This window comes from Felis catus, chromosome E3, assembly GCF_018350175.1.
Source record: "Felis catus isolate Fca126 chromosome E3, F.catus_Fca126_mat1.0, whole genome shotgun sequence".
Lineage (NCBI taxonomy): Eukaryota > Metazoa > Chordata > Mammalia > Carnivora > Felidae > Felis > Felis catus.
In genome coordinates, this window is record NC_058383.1 from 29316631 (window position 1) to 29330521 (window position 13891).

Here is a 13891-nt window from a genome sequence, read left to right on the forward strand (position 1 = left end):
AATTGCACTTCCCGGGAGGCAGGCCACCCTGGGAGCATGCCGAACTGTATGCTGCGGCCTGGGACCGAGCAATTTCTGCAGCTGTCCGCTGAGGCAGCTGGGTAGGTTATGGTGACCGCTCACTGCCTGGTTGAGGGGACGGGCTTGTTCAGTGCTTGCTACACAAAGTGTGGATCCTCTGTGAGGCAGGGGTTCTTTCTCGAGACTTACCGTTTAGTTTAGAGGGGGAGGGAGACCAGGAGACCAGGACAAAGTTTAGGGGAAGGTATGACAAGAATGTTGTTGGGCACCCACTGCGGGCCGGACGCCTTTACCAACAGGAACTCTCTTCCCATGGCTTGCAATAGGGAGCAATGAGGAAGGATCGGCGGACAGGGGGACGCCTGGTGCACCGTGCCTAGGAGCACCTGGTTGGGCTGCGGATCAGCGCCCAGTGAAGTCAGGAGGAGGTCGGTCTCCTCCAGAGTGCTCTTGCTCAAAACACTAGCAAAATGGTTTGCACAAGCTGGTCAACTGGAGCAGAGGGTTCTGGAGACGCGTGGAAGATGAAGCAGGGTAAGGTAGGGGCTGGGCAGTCCCGATGGCCAGCCAGGTGGAAGACCATCAGCTGAATGCCCCCGACGAATGGCAGCTTTAGGAAAGAGGGCCCCATAGAGGACTTCTGGGAGGATGGTGGAATCCAGGACCCTCGGCTCACCTGATCCCATGGACAAAGCCAGATGACAGCCACATGGGTACAAGAGTGACATAGCAGACTTCGCACGGGTAATGGTAGGAGAATACATGGAAAAGAGACATGGAAAAGAGGAGGGGGGGGCAGAGACGCAGTAGGGAATCAAGTTCCTGGTGAGACAGACCACAAAGGAGAGGGATACCACAAGCACAGAGAAGGGAGGGGAGCAGACCCCACCCACATAAGGCACCCCAAACATCGGGGACCTGAACTGGGAAACGTTGAAAACCAGTGGGCCTTAACTCTGGGTCCTTTAACAATCGGTGGGCTTAGCTCTGGGAGAGCAGGATGGCAATGGGAAACCGAGTCCCCACCCTTAAAGACCCAGCATAACGAACAACCCCACTGAGATACAGCATAGAAGGAGCAGTTTGAAAAGCGCCTGGGGTATAAGGGAAGCAGATTAATTTTGTATTTACTAATCTCAGAACATGTGCTGGAGAGGCAGGGATCTTTGGCAGACTTCTGCAAGAGCCAAAGAGCTGGTGGGCACCATTCTTCCCCCGCCTGCCAAGTTTAGACACCCGACACTTGTAGGAACCAGCACAAATACTCTCCACCTGCCTTGGTAACCCCACATACTGATTGTCATTCTCTCGGGGACTCACACCATCCAACCTGCCCTGGGCAGACGGGAAGATAACCGCACACACGAAGGCTTGGAGCAGACAGGTGCTCTTATTAGTGGGCAGGGCCGGCAGTCAAAGGCTCTCAGGGACAAAGCAGGGAGAGTGCCCTGCAGGCTGGTATAACCATAGCCCTGTCAACTTGGGCTGAAGGCAGGGATCTGGTCTGATCCAACTACAAGCCCAAGGCAGCCCCAGACTGGCCCTTTAACAGCACAAAGACGAAATCCTGCCACAGTAGGCAAAGTTGGGTCACTGCAGCCAACTGGACTGAAGGCAAATGTGGCTCAGCCACAACAGTGGGGTGCATGCAACACACGTAGGAGACCCCCTGAAGCAACTACTTCTGGTGAGCGAGGCACATGGCACTACAGGGTACGACAGGACCTCTTCTTCATGAGGACCCCACTTTCAAAAGCAGGAGACATAGCTGATTTTCCTAGTACAAAGAAACAAACAGGTTTAGACAAAATAAAGAGACAGTGGACTGTATCCCAAAATATAAAAAAGAACCAGAGATTAAGAGCTCAATAAGTGAAATTGATTCCCTCTTGTGTATTTTTAATCACAGAGGAAGCAGAAGAATGGATCAGTCACCTGGAAGACAGAGTAATGGAAAGCAACCAAGCTGAACAACAACAAAATAAAAAATGAGAATAGGTTAAGGGAATCAGCAACACAACAAACCATAACAATATTCAAATTATTGTGATCCCAAATTTATCTGAAAAATTAATAGCCAAAAACTTCTCTAATCTGGAAAAGGAAACAGACAACCAGATCTAGGAGGCATAGTGCGCCCTAAAGAAGATGACCCAAGAAGGTAAACACTGAGACACATTTCAAATGGCAAAAAGTAGTGACAAAGAATTATAAAAGCAGCAAAGGAAAATGGTTACGTACAAAGGAAACCCCATATAGCTATTGGCTCATTGTCCAGCATAAACCTTGCAGGCCAGAAGGGAGTGGGATGATATATTCAAAGGGTGGAAAGGAAAAAAAACCTCCAAGAATACTCTACCCAGCAAACAGTATCATTCAGAATAGGAGATGAAGTTTGTCAAACAAAATTTAAAGGACTTCATCACCACCAAAACAGCCTTACAAGAAATGTTCAAGGGGATTCTTTGGAAAGAAAAGGCCAGGTTCAGGAATAAGAAAATTAGGAAAGGAAAAAATTTCACAGGTAAATGCAAACATAAGAAAAGTCATAGATTAGTCACTTATAAAAACCCAATTTGGAGGTTAAAGCACAAAAGCAGTAGAATCAATTATATCTACAAAAATCAGTCAAGGTAATTCACAAAATAAAAGGATGTAAAGTATGACAGCATATACATAAAACATGCAGAGGCAAAGAGTAAAAATTTAGTGCTTTTAGATTGGGTGCACACTTAACCATCAACTTAATATATGCCTACGCCATATGCATAGGATGTTATATATCAACCTAATGGTAACCACAAATCAAAAACCGGTAATAGATACGCAAAAGGTAAAGTGAAAGGAATCCAAGCATATGATTCAAGAAAGACACCAAACCACAAGGGAAGACAGCAAAAGGGGAAAAGAACAGAGAGGAACTAGAAAACGAACCATAAAACAAATAACAAAATGGCAATAAGCAGATATACCCATCAATAATTACTTGAATGTAAATGGATTAAATGTTCCAATCAAAAGACATAGGGTGACAGAATGGATAAGAAATATATGCTGCCTACCAGAGACTGACTGTAGACTAAAGACACATTTTGAAAAGTACAGGGATAGAAAAATAATTATGCAAATGGAAGCAAAAAGCAAGCTGACACAGCAATACTTACATCAGATAAAACAGACTTTAAAACAAAAGACCCTACAGAATGAAATGGGAACAGTCCAATAAGAGGATATAACAATTACATATAGTTACGTACCCATCATGGAAGAATCTAAATACATAAAGCATCTATTACTAGACATAAAGGAAGAAACTGACAGTAGTACCTAAGGCTAGGGGACTTTAACACCCCGCTTACATCAATGGATAGATCATCCAGACAAAAAACATGGAAACAGTGGCTTTGAATGACACATTGGACCAGATGGACCTAACATATATTCAGACCATTTCATTCAAAACCAAAAGAATACACATTCTTTTCAAGTACATATGGAACACTCTCCAGAACAGATCACATATTAGACAAAACAAGTCTCAATAAATTAAAAAAGACTGAAATCCTATCATGCATCTTTTCCAACCACAATGGTATAAAACTAAAAATTACAAGAAAAAAATATGGAAAGAACATGCTACTTAATGAATGGGTCAACCAACAAATCAAAGAAGAAATCAAAAAGGAAACAAAATATAAATGGAGACAAATGAAAATGAAAACCTAACGGTCCAAAATCTCTGGGATGCAGCAGAAGCTGTTCTAAGAGGGAAGATTATGGCAATACAGGCCTACCTCAAGAAGTAGGAAAAATCTCAAACAACCTAGTCTTAAACCTAAAGGAGCTAGAAAAAAAAGCCCCAGGCCAGTATAAGGAAGGAAATAATAAACATTAGAGCAGAAATCAATGAAATAGACTAAACAAACAAAATAACCCCCCCCCCCCCCCAAATAACAGATGGAGCAATGAAGCCAGGAGCTGGTTCTTTGAAAAGACCAACAAAATTGATGAACTTTTAGCCAAACTCCTCAAAAAAGAAACAATAAGACTCAAAAAAATAAAATCAGAAATGAAGGAGAAATAACCAACACCACAGAGACACAAAAAAATATAAGAAATACTATGAAAGATTATATGCCAACAAATTGGACAGCCTAGAAGAAATGGATGAATTTCTAGAAACATATCATTTTCCCTAAGTGAATCAGAAAGAAATAGAAAATTGGAACAGACTGATTACTAGTAAAGAAATTGAATCAGTAATCTAAACACTCCCAACAAACAGAAGTCCAGGACCAGATGGCTTCACAAGTGAATTCTACCAAACATTTAAAGAAGAGTTAATATCTATTCTCAAACTAATCCAAAATAGAAGAGGAAGGAAAGCTTCTAAATTCATTCTATAAGTCCAGCATTACCCTGATACCAAAGCCAGATAAAGACACTACAAAAAAAGAAAATAAAACTATAAGTTAGTATGATGTCTGATAAACATAGATGCAAAAATCCTCACCAAAATATTAGCAAACCTAATTCAACAATACATTAAAAAGATCATTCACCATGATCAAATGGTTTTTATTCCTGAGATGCAAAGATGGTTCAATACTTATGAATCAATCAAGAATGATACATCACATTAACAAGATAAAGAATAAAAACCATATGATCTTCTCAATAGATGGAGGAAAAGCATTTGATGAAGTGTCACATCCATTTAGGATAAAACTTCTCAACAAAGTAAGTTTAGAGGGAACATACATCAACATCATAATGGCCGTATATGGGAAAAACCCACAGGTAACCTCATACTTGATAGTGAGAAACAGCTTTTCCTCTAAGATCAGGAGCAAGTGAAGGATGTCCACTCTCACGGTGTTTATTCAACACAGTACTGGATGTGAATACATAGCAATGAGATAAGAAAAAGAAGTAAAAGGTGTCCAAAGTGGCAAGGAAGAAGTAAAACTTCTACTATTTGCAGAGAGCATGATACTATATAAAGAAAATACTAGAACTGATAATGAATTCAGTGCAGTCACAAGACACAAAGTTAATATATAGAAATCTATTGCATTTCTATATATTAATAATGAAGTAACAGAAAAAGGCATTAAGAAAACAATCCCATTTACAACTGTATCAAAAAGAATAGAATGCTCACGAATAAACTTAACCAAGGAGGTGAAAGACCTGTGGTCTAGAAACTATGAAACACTGATGAAAGAAACTGAAAATGACATAAACAAATGGAAAAACATCCCATGCCCATGGATTGGAAGAACCAGTATTGTGAAAATGTTCACACTACCCAAAGCAATCTACATATTTCATGCAATCTCTATCAAAATACCAACATTTCCCACAGAACTAGAACAAACAATCCTACAAGCTGTATGGAACCACAAAAGACCCTAAATAGCCAAAGCAATCTGGAAGAGGAAGAACAAAGTTGGAGGTAGCACAATCCCAGTTTTCAAGATACAAAACTAGAGTAATCAGAACGGTACTGTACTGGCAGAAAAACAGACACATAGATCAATGGAACAGAACAGTCCAGAAATAAACATGCCTTTATGGCCAATTAATCTATAACAAAGGAAAAGAGAATATACAAAGAAGAAAACATAGTCTCTTCAACAGACGGTGTTGGGAAAACTGGACAGCTACATGCAAAAGAGTGAAACTGGAGCACTTTTTTTACACCAGGTACAAAAATAAACTCAAAATTGATTAGTGACTTAAATGTGAGGCCTGAAACCATCAAAGTCCTAGAAGAAAACTTAGGTAATAATTTCTTGGGATATCAGCCACAGAAACATTTTTGTATATATGTCTCCTCTGCCAAGAGAAACAAAAGCAAAATTAAGCTCTTGGTACTACACCAAGATAAAAAGCTTTTGCACAGTAAAGGAAACCATTAACAAAACAAAAAGGCAGCCTACTGAATGAGAGAAGATGTTTGCAAATGATCTAACTGACAAGGGGTTAATATCCAAAATATACAAAGAACTTCTATAATTCAACACCAAGAAAAACCCAATCCAGTTAAAAATGGGCAGAAGACATGAACAGGCATTTTTCCAAAGAAAACATACAGATAGGTAACAAACACATACAAAGATGCTCAACATCCCTCATCATCAGGGAAATGCAAATCAAAACCACAATGAGCCACCACTTTACACCTGTGAGATGGCTGAAATCAAAAACACAAGACAACAAGTATTGACGAAGATGTGAAGAAAGAGGAACCCTTGTGCACTGTTGATGGGAATGCAAACTGGTACAGCAACTGTGGAAAACAGTATGGAAGTTCCTTAAAAAATTAAAAACATAATTACCATATGATCCAGTAATCTCAGCACTGGGTATTTACCCAAAGAAAACAAAACACTAATTTGAAAAGAGATAGGCGCCCCTATGTTTACTGCAGTATTAGTTACAACAGCCAAATGATGGAAGCAATCTAAGTGTCCAGTGATAGATGAATGGATAAAGAAGATGGAGTATATTATACACAATGGAATATTACTCAGCCACACACAAAAAAAGAATGAGACCTTGCCATATACAACATGGGTGGATTTGGCAGGCCTAATGCTAAGTGAAGTAAGTCAGTCAGAGAAAAATACCAAATAATTTCATTCATATGTGGAATTTAAGAAATAAAACAAACAAAGGAAAAAGAGACAATAAAAACCAGCCTCTTGAACTACTGGGACCTCATCAAGATAAAAAGCTTCTGCATGGCGAAAGAAACAATCAGCAAAACCAAAAGGCAAGCAACAGAATGTGAGAAGATATTTCCAAATGACGTATCAGATAAAGAGTTAGTATCCAAAATCTATAAAGAACTTATCAAACTCAACACGTAAAAAACAAAGAATCCAGTGAAGAAAGGGCAAAAGACACGAACAGACCCTTTTCCAAAGAAGACATCTAGATGGCCAACCTACACAAGAAAAAAATGTTCCACATCACTCATCATCAAGGAAATACAAATCGAAACCACAATGAGATACCTCCTCACACCTGTCAGAAAGGCTAACACTAACAACTCAGGCAACAACAGATGTTGCTGTGGATGGAGAAAAAGAAACCCTCTTGCACTGCTGGTAGGAATGCAAACTGGTGCAGCCATTCTGGAAAACAGTATGGAGGTTCCTCAAAAAATTAAAAATAAAACTACCCTATGACCCAGCAATTGCACTATTAGGTATTTATCTAAAGGATACAGGTGTGCTGTTTCGAAGGGGCAAGTGCACCCCCCATGTTTATAGCAGCACTATCAAAAATAGCCCAAGTATGCAAAGAGCCCAAATGTCCATTGATGGATGAATGGATAAAGAAGATGTGGTGTATATATATATACAATGGAGTATTACTAGGCAATCAAAAAGAAAGAAATCTTGCCATTTGCAACAACATGGATGCAACTAGAGGGTATTATGCTAAGCAAAATTAGTCATTCAGAGAAAGACAAACTCATATGACGTAACTCATATAGATGAACATAACAGAAGGGAAGTAAAAATAATATAAAAACAGGGAGGGGGACAAAACATAATACTCCTAAATACAGAGAACAAACTGAGGGTTGCTGGAGGTGTTGGGGGGGATGGGCTAAATGAGCAAGGGGCATTAAGGAGGACACTTGTGGGATGAGCACTGGGTGTTAACATGTAGGGGATAAATCATTGGATTCTACTCCTGAAATCATTATTGCACCATATGCTAACTGGATGTAAATGTAACTTGGATGTAAATTAAAAAAGAAAAACACAACAACTAGACTCGTAAATTGCACTGTAAGCTAACTAACATGGATGTAAATTTTTAAAAAAAGCAACCAGAGAACCTGGTTTACTGGATCACTATATTGTACACCTATATGTTAATTATACTTGGCTTTAAAAAAATAAGAAGAGAAGAAAAGAGAAACGTGTATAAAATACATGCCCTGGCTACCATCACATCTATCCTTAACATGACCCACCCCCCAAGGAGAAGTTAAAAGACAAACCCTGAATTTGTGAGTAAGTAGGAATTGCAGGTTACACAGCTGCCGAAATTGTTTGGCAGTCTTCACAGTGAGTGGTATTTTGATTTAAAGTAGCATTTAAAGGAGAAGCATGGGAAATGGCAGAGTAGGTGGATCCTGAGCTCACTTCCCATGGACACATGAAGTGTGTAACTAAATATAGTGAAACTCCTTCTGAAAATGACCTGAAGACTAACAGAACCTCTCCCACAGCTAAAGATAAAAAGAAAGCCACATGGAGAAGGGAAGGAGGGGTGGGGTGTGGTCAGAAACCAAATCCCAGTCACTGTGATCCCTATCACCCATAAGTGGGAGTGAGATCAAGCCCCACAGTGGGCACCCCCAACCTTGGGGATCTCCAATGGGGACATGAACCCCCATAATCTTTGGCTTTGAAAATTAGTGGGGCAGGAGCCAGAAGGCTATAGGGAACTGAGATTCTGCTTTTAAAGGGCCAGTGCATTATATCACTTAGTCTAAGACCCAGCACAGAAGTAGCAGTTTGGAAAGCGTCTGGGGTATATGCGAAGGAGATTTACTTTTTAGGGCATGTGCTGGAAGAGCACAGATCTGTGGGATATTTGTCTATGAATGTAAATACTGGTGGGAGCCAGCTCTGACATTGTCCATCAGTCTTGCTAACGACGCTTGCCCTGCCCCACCAAGTGGGCAGCTTGTTCTGTAGAAGGGTGGGGCCAGCCCTGCCCACCAGCGTACCCACAGAAGTCTTGGCCCAGTCACAACAGCCCACACAGACATCACCCTCGAGTGCATGGTTCTGGTGAGCATCACCTGATTGGATTGTGTCACTGGGCCGTAAGGGACGCCTTCTACACAAAGCCACCACTTTTAAGACCAGGAGATGGAGCCAAGCTACCTAATACATAGAAACAAACACAGAGTCAGACAAAATGAGGAGACAGAGTAATATGTTCCAAATGAAAGAACAACATAAAACCTCAGAAAAAGGACTACATGAAACAGAGATAAGCAATCTACCTGATAAAGAATTCAAAGTAATGGTCATAAAAGATGTTCACTGGATCTGAGAGAAGAATGGATGAACTCAGAACTTCAACAAAGAGACAGAAAATATAAAAAAAGAACCAATCAAAGCTGAAGAACAAAATAACAGAACTGAAAAATACACAAGAGGGAATCAGCAGCAGATGAGGACGCAGAAGAACAGGTGAGTTATCTGGAAGACAGCGCTGTGGAAATCATCCAAACTGAATAGCAAAAAGAAGAATAGAAAAAAAAATGAGGTTAGGTTAAGAGACCTCTGGGTCAACAACTATACTGACATTTGCCTTATAAATTCCTTGAAGGAGAAGAGAGAAAAAAAGGGCCAGAAAACTTTGAAGAAAAAATAGGTGAAAACTTCTCTAACCTGGAGAAGGAAACAGATAGCCAGGTACAGGAAGGTGGAGAGTTCCAAACAAGATGAACCTAAGGAAGTCCACATAATAACTAAAATGTCAAAACTTAGGGGTGCCTGCATGGCTCAGTCGTTAAGTGTAGGACCTCATCTCAGGTCATGATCTCATGGTTTGTGGGTTCAATCCCCGCATCAGGCTCTGTGCTGACAGCTCAGAGCCTGGAGCCTGTTTCAGATTCTGTCCCTCCCCTGCTCTCACTCTCTCTCTCTCTCTCAAAAGTAAGTACACATTTAAAACATGTCAAAAATTGGGGCGCCTGGGTGGCGCAGTCGGTTAAGCGTCCAACTTCAGCCAGGTCACGATCTCGCGGTCCGTGAGTTCGAGCCCTGCGTCAGGCTCTGGGCTGATGGCTCAGAGCCTGGATCCTGTTTCTGATTCTGTGTCTCCCTCTCTCTCTGCCCCTCCCCCGTTCATGCTCTGTCTCTCTCTGTCCCAAAAATAAATAAACGTTGAAAAAAAAAAAATAAAACGTCAAAAATTAAAGATACAGAGAAAGGCAACTAATTACATATAAAGGAAACACCATGAAGCTATACACTGATTTCTCAGGAGAAACCTTCACAGAAGGTAGCAGCGTAATATATACAAAGTGGTGAAAGGAAAAAAAAATCTACAACGAAGAACACTCTACTCAGCATTCAGAATTGAGGGAAATTTATAAAGAGTTGCCCAGGCCAAAAAAAGTCAAAGGAGTGCATCACCACTGAACTGGCCTTACAAGAAATGTTAAAGGAACTTCCTGAAGCAGAAAAGAAAAGGCCTTAACTAGAAGTAAGAAAATTATGAAAGGAAGAAGTGTCACTGGTAAAACAGTTAAAGATAGTAGATCATTCACTTATAAAACTAGTATGAGGGGTGAAAGACAAAGAAGTAAAATCAACTGTATCTACAATAACTACTTAAGGGATTCACAAAATTAAAAAAATGTAAACTATGACATTATATACATAAAAGGGGGAAAAAATGTAGTACTTTCAGAATGTGTTGGACTTAAGCAAACTGCCAACTTAGAATACTATATACCTAGGATGTTATTTATGAACCTCAAGGTAACCACAAATCAAAAAACCTGTAAAAGACACACAACAAATAAAGAGAAAGGAATCCAAGCACAATATCAAAGAAAGTCATCTAATCACAAAGAAAGCAAGAGAAGAGCTATGAGAGGAACTCTGAAAACAACCAGAAAACAAAAAACACCAATAAGTACATACCTTTCATTTTAAATATAAACAGACTAAATGGTCCAGTCAAAAGACACAGGGTTACCTAATGGATACAAAAAAACCCAAGAGCTATCTATGTGCTGCCTATAAGAGACTCACTTCAGACCTAAAGACATATACAGACTTAAAGTGAAGGGATAGGAGAAGATATTCCATACAAATGGAAGCAAAAAAGCCAAGGTAGCAAATATTTAAAAATTTACAACAGACAAAAACAGACTTTAAAGTAAAGGCTGTAATGAGACATAGAAGGGCACCGCATAACGTTAAAGCGATCAATCCAAAAAGAGGACATAACAACTGTAAATACCCATGCACCCAACAAAAGAGCCCCTATATTTTGCAGATACAGTAAATATTAATGGACTAAAGGGGGAAAATTGTCAGTAATAAAATAATAGTAGGGAATTTTAACACCTCACTAACATCAATGAATAGATCATCCAGGCAGAAAATCAGTAAGGAAATCGTGGCTCTGAATGATGCATAAGACCAGACAGACTTAATAGATATATACAGAACATTCCATCCCTCCACCCCCAAATAGCAGAATACACATTTTTCCAAAGAAGACATCCAGATGGCCAACATGGAAAAGAGTCATCAGGGAAATGCAAATCAAAACCACGAGATAACAACTTACACCAGTTCAGGATGGCCACTCTCAAAAAGACAAGAAGTAACAAGTGTTGGGAAGAATGTGGAGAAAAGGGGACCCTCTTTCACTACTGGTGGGAATGCAAACTGGTGCAGCCACTGTGAAAAACAGTATGGAGATTCCTCAAAAAATTAAAAAATAGAACTACCCTATGATGCAGCAATTCCACTTCTGGGTATTTTTCTTTTTTTTTTTTTTTTTTTTTTTTTTTTTTTAAATTTTTTTTTTTTCAACGTTTATTTGTTTTTGGGACAGAGAGAGACAGAGCATGAACGGGCGAGGGGCAGAGAGAGAGGGAGACACAGAATTGGAAACAGGTTCCAGGCTCTGAGCCGTCAGCCCAGAGCCCGACGCGGGGCTCGAACTCACGGACTGCGAGATCGTGACCTGGCTGAAGTCGGATGCTTAACCGACTGCGCCACCCAGGCGCCCCTCTGGGTATTTTTCCAAAGAAAGCAAAAACCATTAATTTGAAAAGATATCTGTACCCTTATGTTTACTGCAGCATGACTTACACTAGCCAAATATGGAAGCAACCTAAGTGTCCACGGATAGATGACTGGGTAAAGAAGATGTGACACACACACACACAGAGGATTATTACTCAGCTATAAAAAAAGAGTATTTTTCTGGGGCGCCTGGGTGGCTCAGTCTGTTAAGTGTCCAACTTTGGTTCAGGCGATGATCTCATAGCTTGTGAGTTCAAGCCCCACATCGGGCTCTGTGCTGACAGCTCAGAGCCAGGAGCCTGCTTCTGATTCTTTCTCTCTCTCTCTTGGCCTCTACCCTGCTCATGCTCAGTATCTCTCTGTCTCTCAAAAATAAAACATTAAAAACAAGCTACAGAAAGTATTTTTCCTATTTGTGACAGTAGGGATGGACTACGAGGGGTTTATGTGAAGTGAAAGAAGGTGGACAGAGAAAAGCAGATACCAAACGATTTCACTTCTCTATGGAATCTAAAGAACAGAATAAATGAACAAACAAAACAGAAACACTCATAAATCCAAACACACCGGTGGCTGCCAGAGGGGAGATGGGGCGGGGGGATGGGTACAGTAAGTGGAGGTTATTAACAGTACGAGTCTCCAGGTACAGAACAAGTCACAGGGATGTACAGTATAGCACAGGGGACACAGTCCGTGATCTCGTAATAACACTGTATGGTGACAGATGGTAACTGCACTTACCTGGGGAACATTTCATAACGTATAAGAGTGTCAAATGACTGCTGAACACCTGAAGCCACTATAATATTGTATGTCAAGTATACTTCAATTAAAAAAAAATAGCATTTCAAATGCAAATGAGGTTCTTGGCTCTGAAATTTGTGTTCGTACAGCGGCAAGCGCGTTTTAAACAAGGGATTCAGTGTGAGGACGACACCCCAGATACCAGCCCACAGACCGTGGCCGCTGGTCTCGCTTACTTACCTCTGGAAGGGAGGACGGGGCACCACGTGTCTGCTTGATGGCCTCCTCGTAGCGGGGAGGGTCTTTTGTCTTGGGGACCGGGCTCCCAAACAGGGAGTGCTGGACGACGCACTGCTGGGGTGGAGGGGGCGAACTAGGCTGAGGCAAAAAGAGGAGGGCACATGTCAGGTCTGGGCAGTGAGCTCAGAGGGCGGCCGAGTCACGGCGCTCCTGAACTCAGGAGCCTTCTCACCTCCAGCCTGTGTGGCTGATGGCACCGGGGCACCATCCTGTGAGGGAAGGGTCATCTGTTCCGCGGTAACAGCCAAGCTGCCCCTTAACAACCGTCACCACGGTCTTTGGCTATTTTGTCCCATTAATATTGATACTCAGTCCCTCCACGCCCGAAGCACTGGGTTCTGCAGTGCTTTAGGGCCCCATGAGCAAGCACTGTTACTGCTGCCCCGTGTGCACAGCACTACCTTGTTGGAAGCGGTAGGTCCATTCTGCAGGGAGGCAAGTGGTGCGCTTCTGGACTGAAGAACACTGGTGGAGGTCTTGTTCACAAAGGGCTGCTGGACCGCTGGAGCAGGTGGTCTCTCATACGGAAGAACTGAATTTGATGCCGAGTTCGTGAAAACCTGTAACGGACAAATATTTTCCATTCAATCCAATCTGTTCTTTGGCTCTTCCTACCGAAGAAAACCATGTTTTAGGACGAGGGTCGGCAGACTTGCCCTGTAAGGAGCCACCACGTGTGCAGTTTAGGGTCTGCAGGCCACGGGGTGTCTGTTGGAACTGTTCACCTCTGCCACTCTGGCCCAGCAGCAGTTTGGACAACGCATAAATCAATGGGTGGGGCTGGCTTCCAATAACTTTATCTACAGAAACAGGTGGGGCGCTGGAGGTGGCCCTCAGGCCGTGGTCTGCCGACCCTGATTCTCCAGCATCCGTGGTCCCTTTACTCAGTGGCCTGTCTTTGATGGCGGTGTGGACTGTACCTTCTGGGAAATCAGCGCTTGCTCAGTATGATTTCTGTCTTAGGCGATAGCTGAATTTCTCATATTCCTCACCAGGGTGGTCTCATCTAC

At 41.7% G+C, this 13891-nt stretch overlaps 1 protein-coding gene across 11 annotated transcripts in view; it reads right to left on the reverse strand.

Annotated features, from left to right (window-relative positions):
* The window catches only part of MRTFB (myocardin related transcription factor B), a 128655-nt gene that overhangs the window by 13813 nt on the left and 100951 nt on the right, over positions 1 to 13891 (reverse strand). For 10 of the 11 annotated variants that reach the window (XM_019820936.3, XM_019820934.3, XM_019820933.3 and 7 more), the window contains 2 exons: positions 13283 to 13441; positions 12822 to 12959 (listed from right to left, as the gene is read on the reverse strand). In XM_019820936.3, coding sequence (XP_019676495.1) covers positions 12822 to 12959; positions 13283 to 13441 — 297 coding nt within the window. Of the gene's footprint in view, positions 1 to 840; positions 1799 to 12821; positions 12960 to 13282; positions 13442 to 13891 lie in introns of those variants that run through there. The other variant, XM_045047724.1, reaches the window with a different exon arrangement.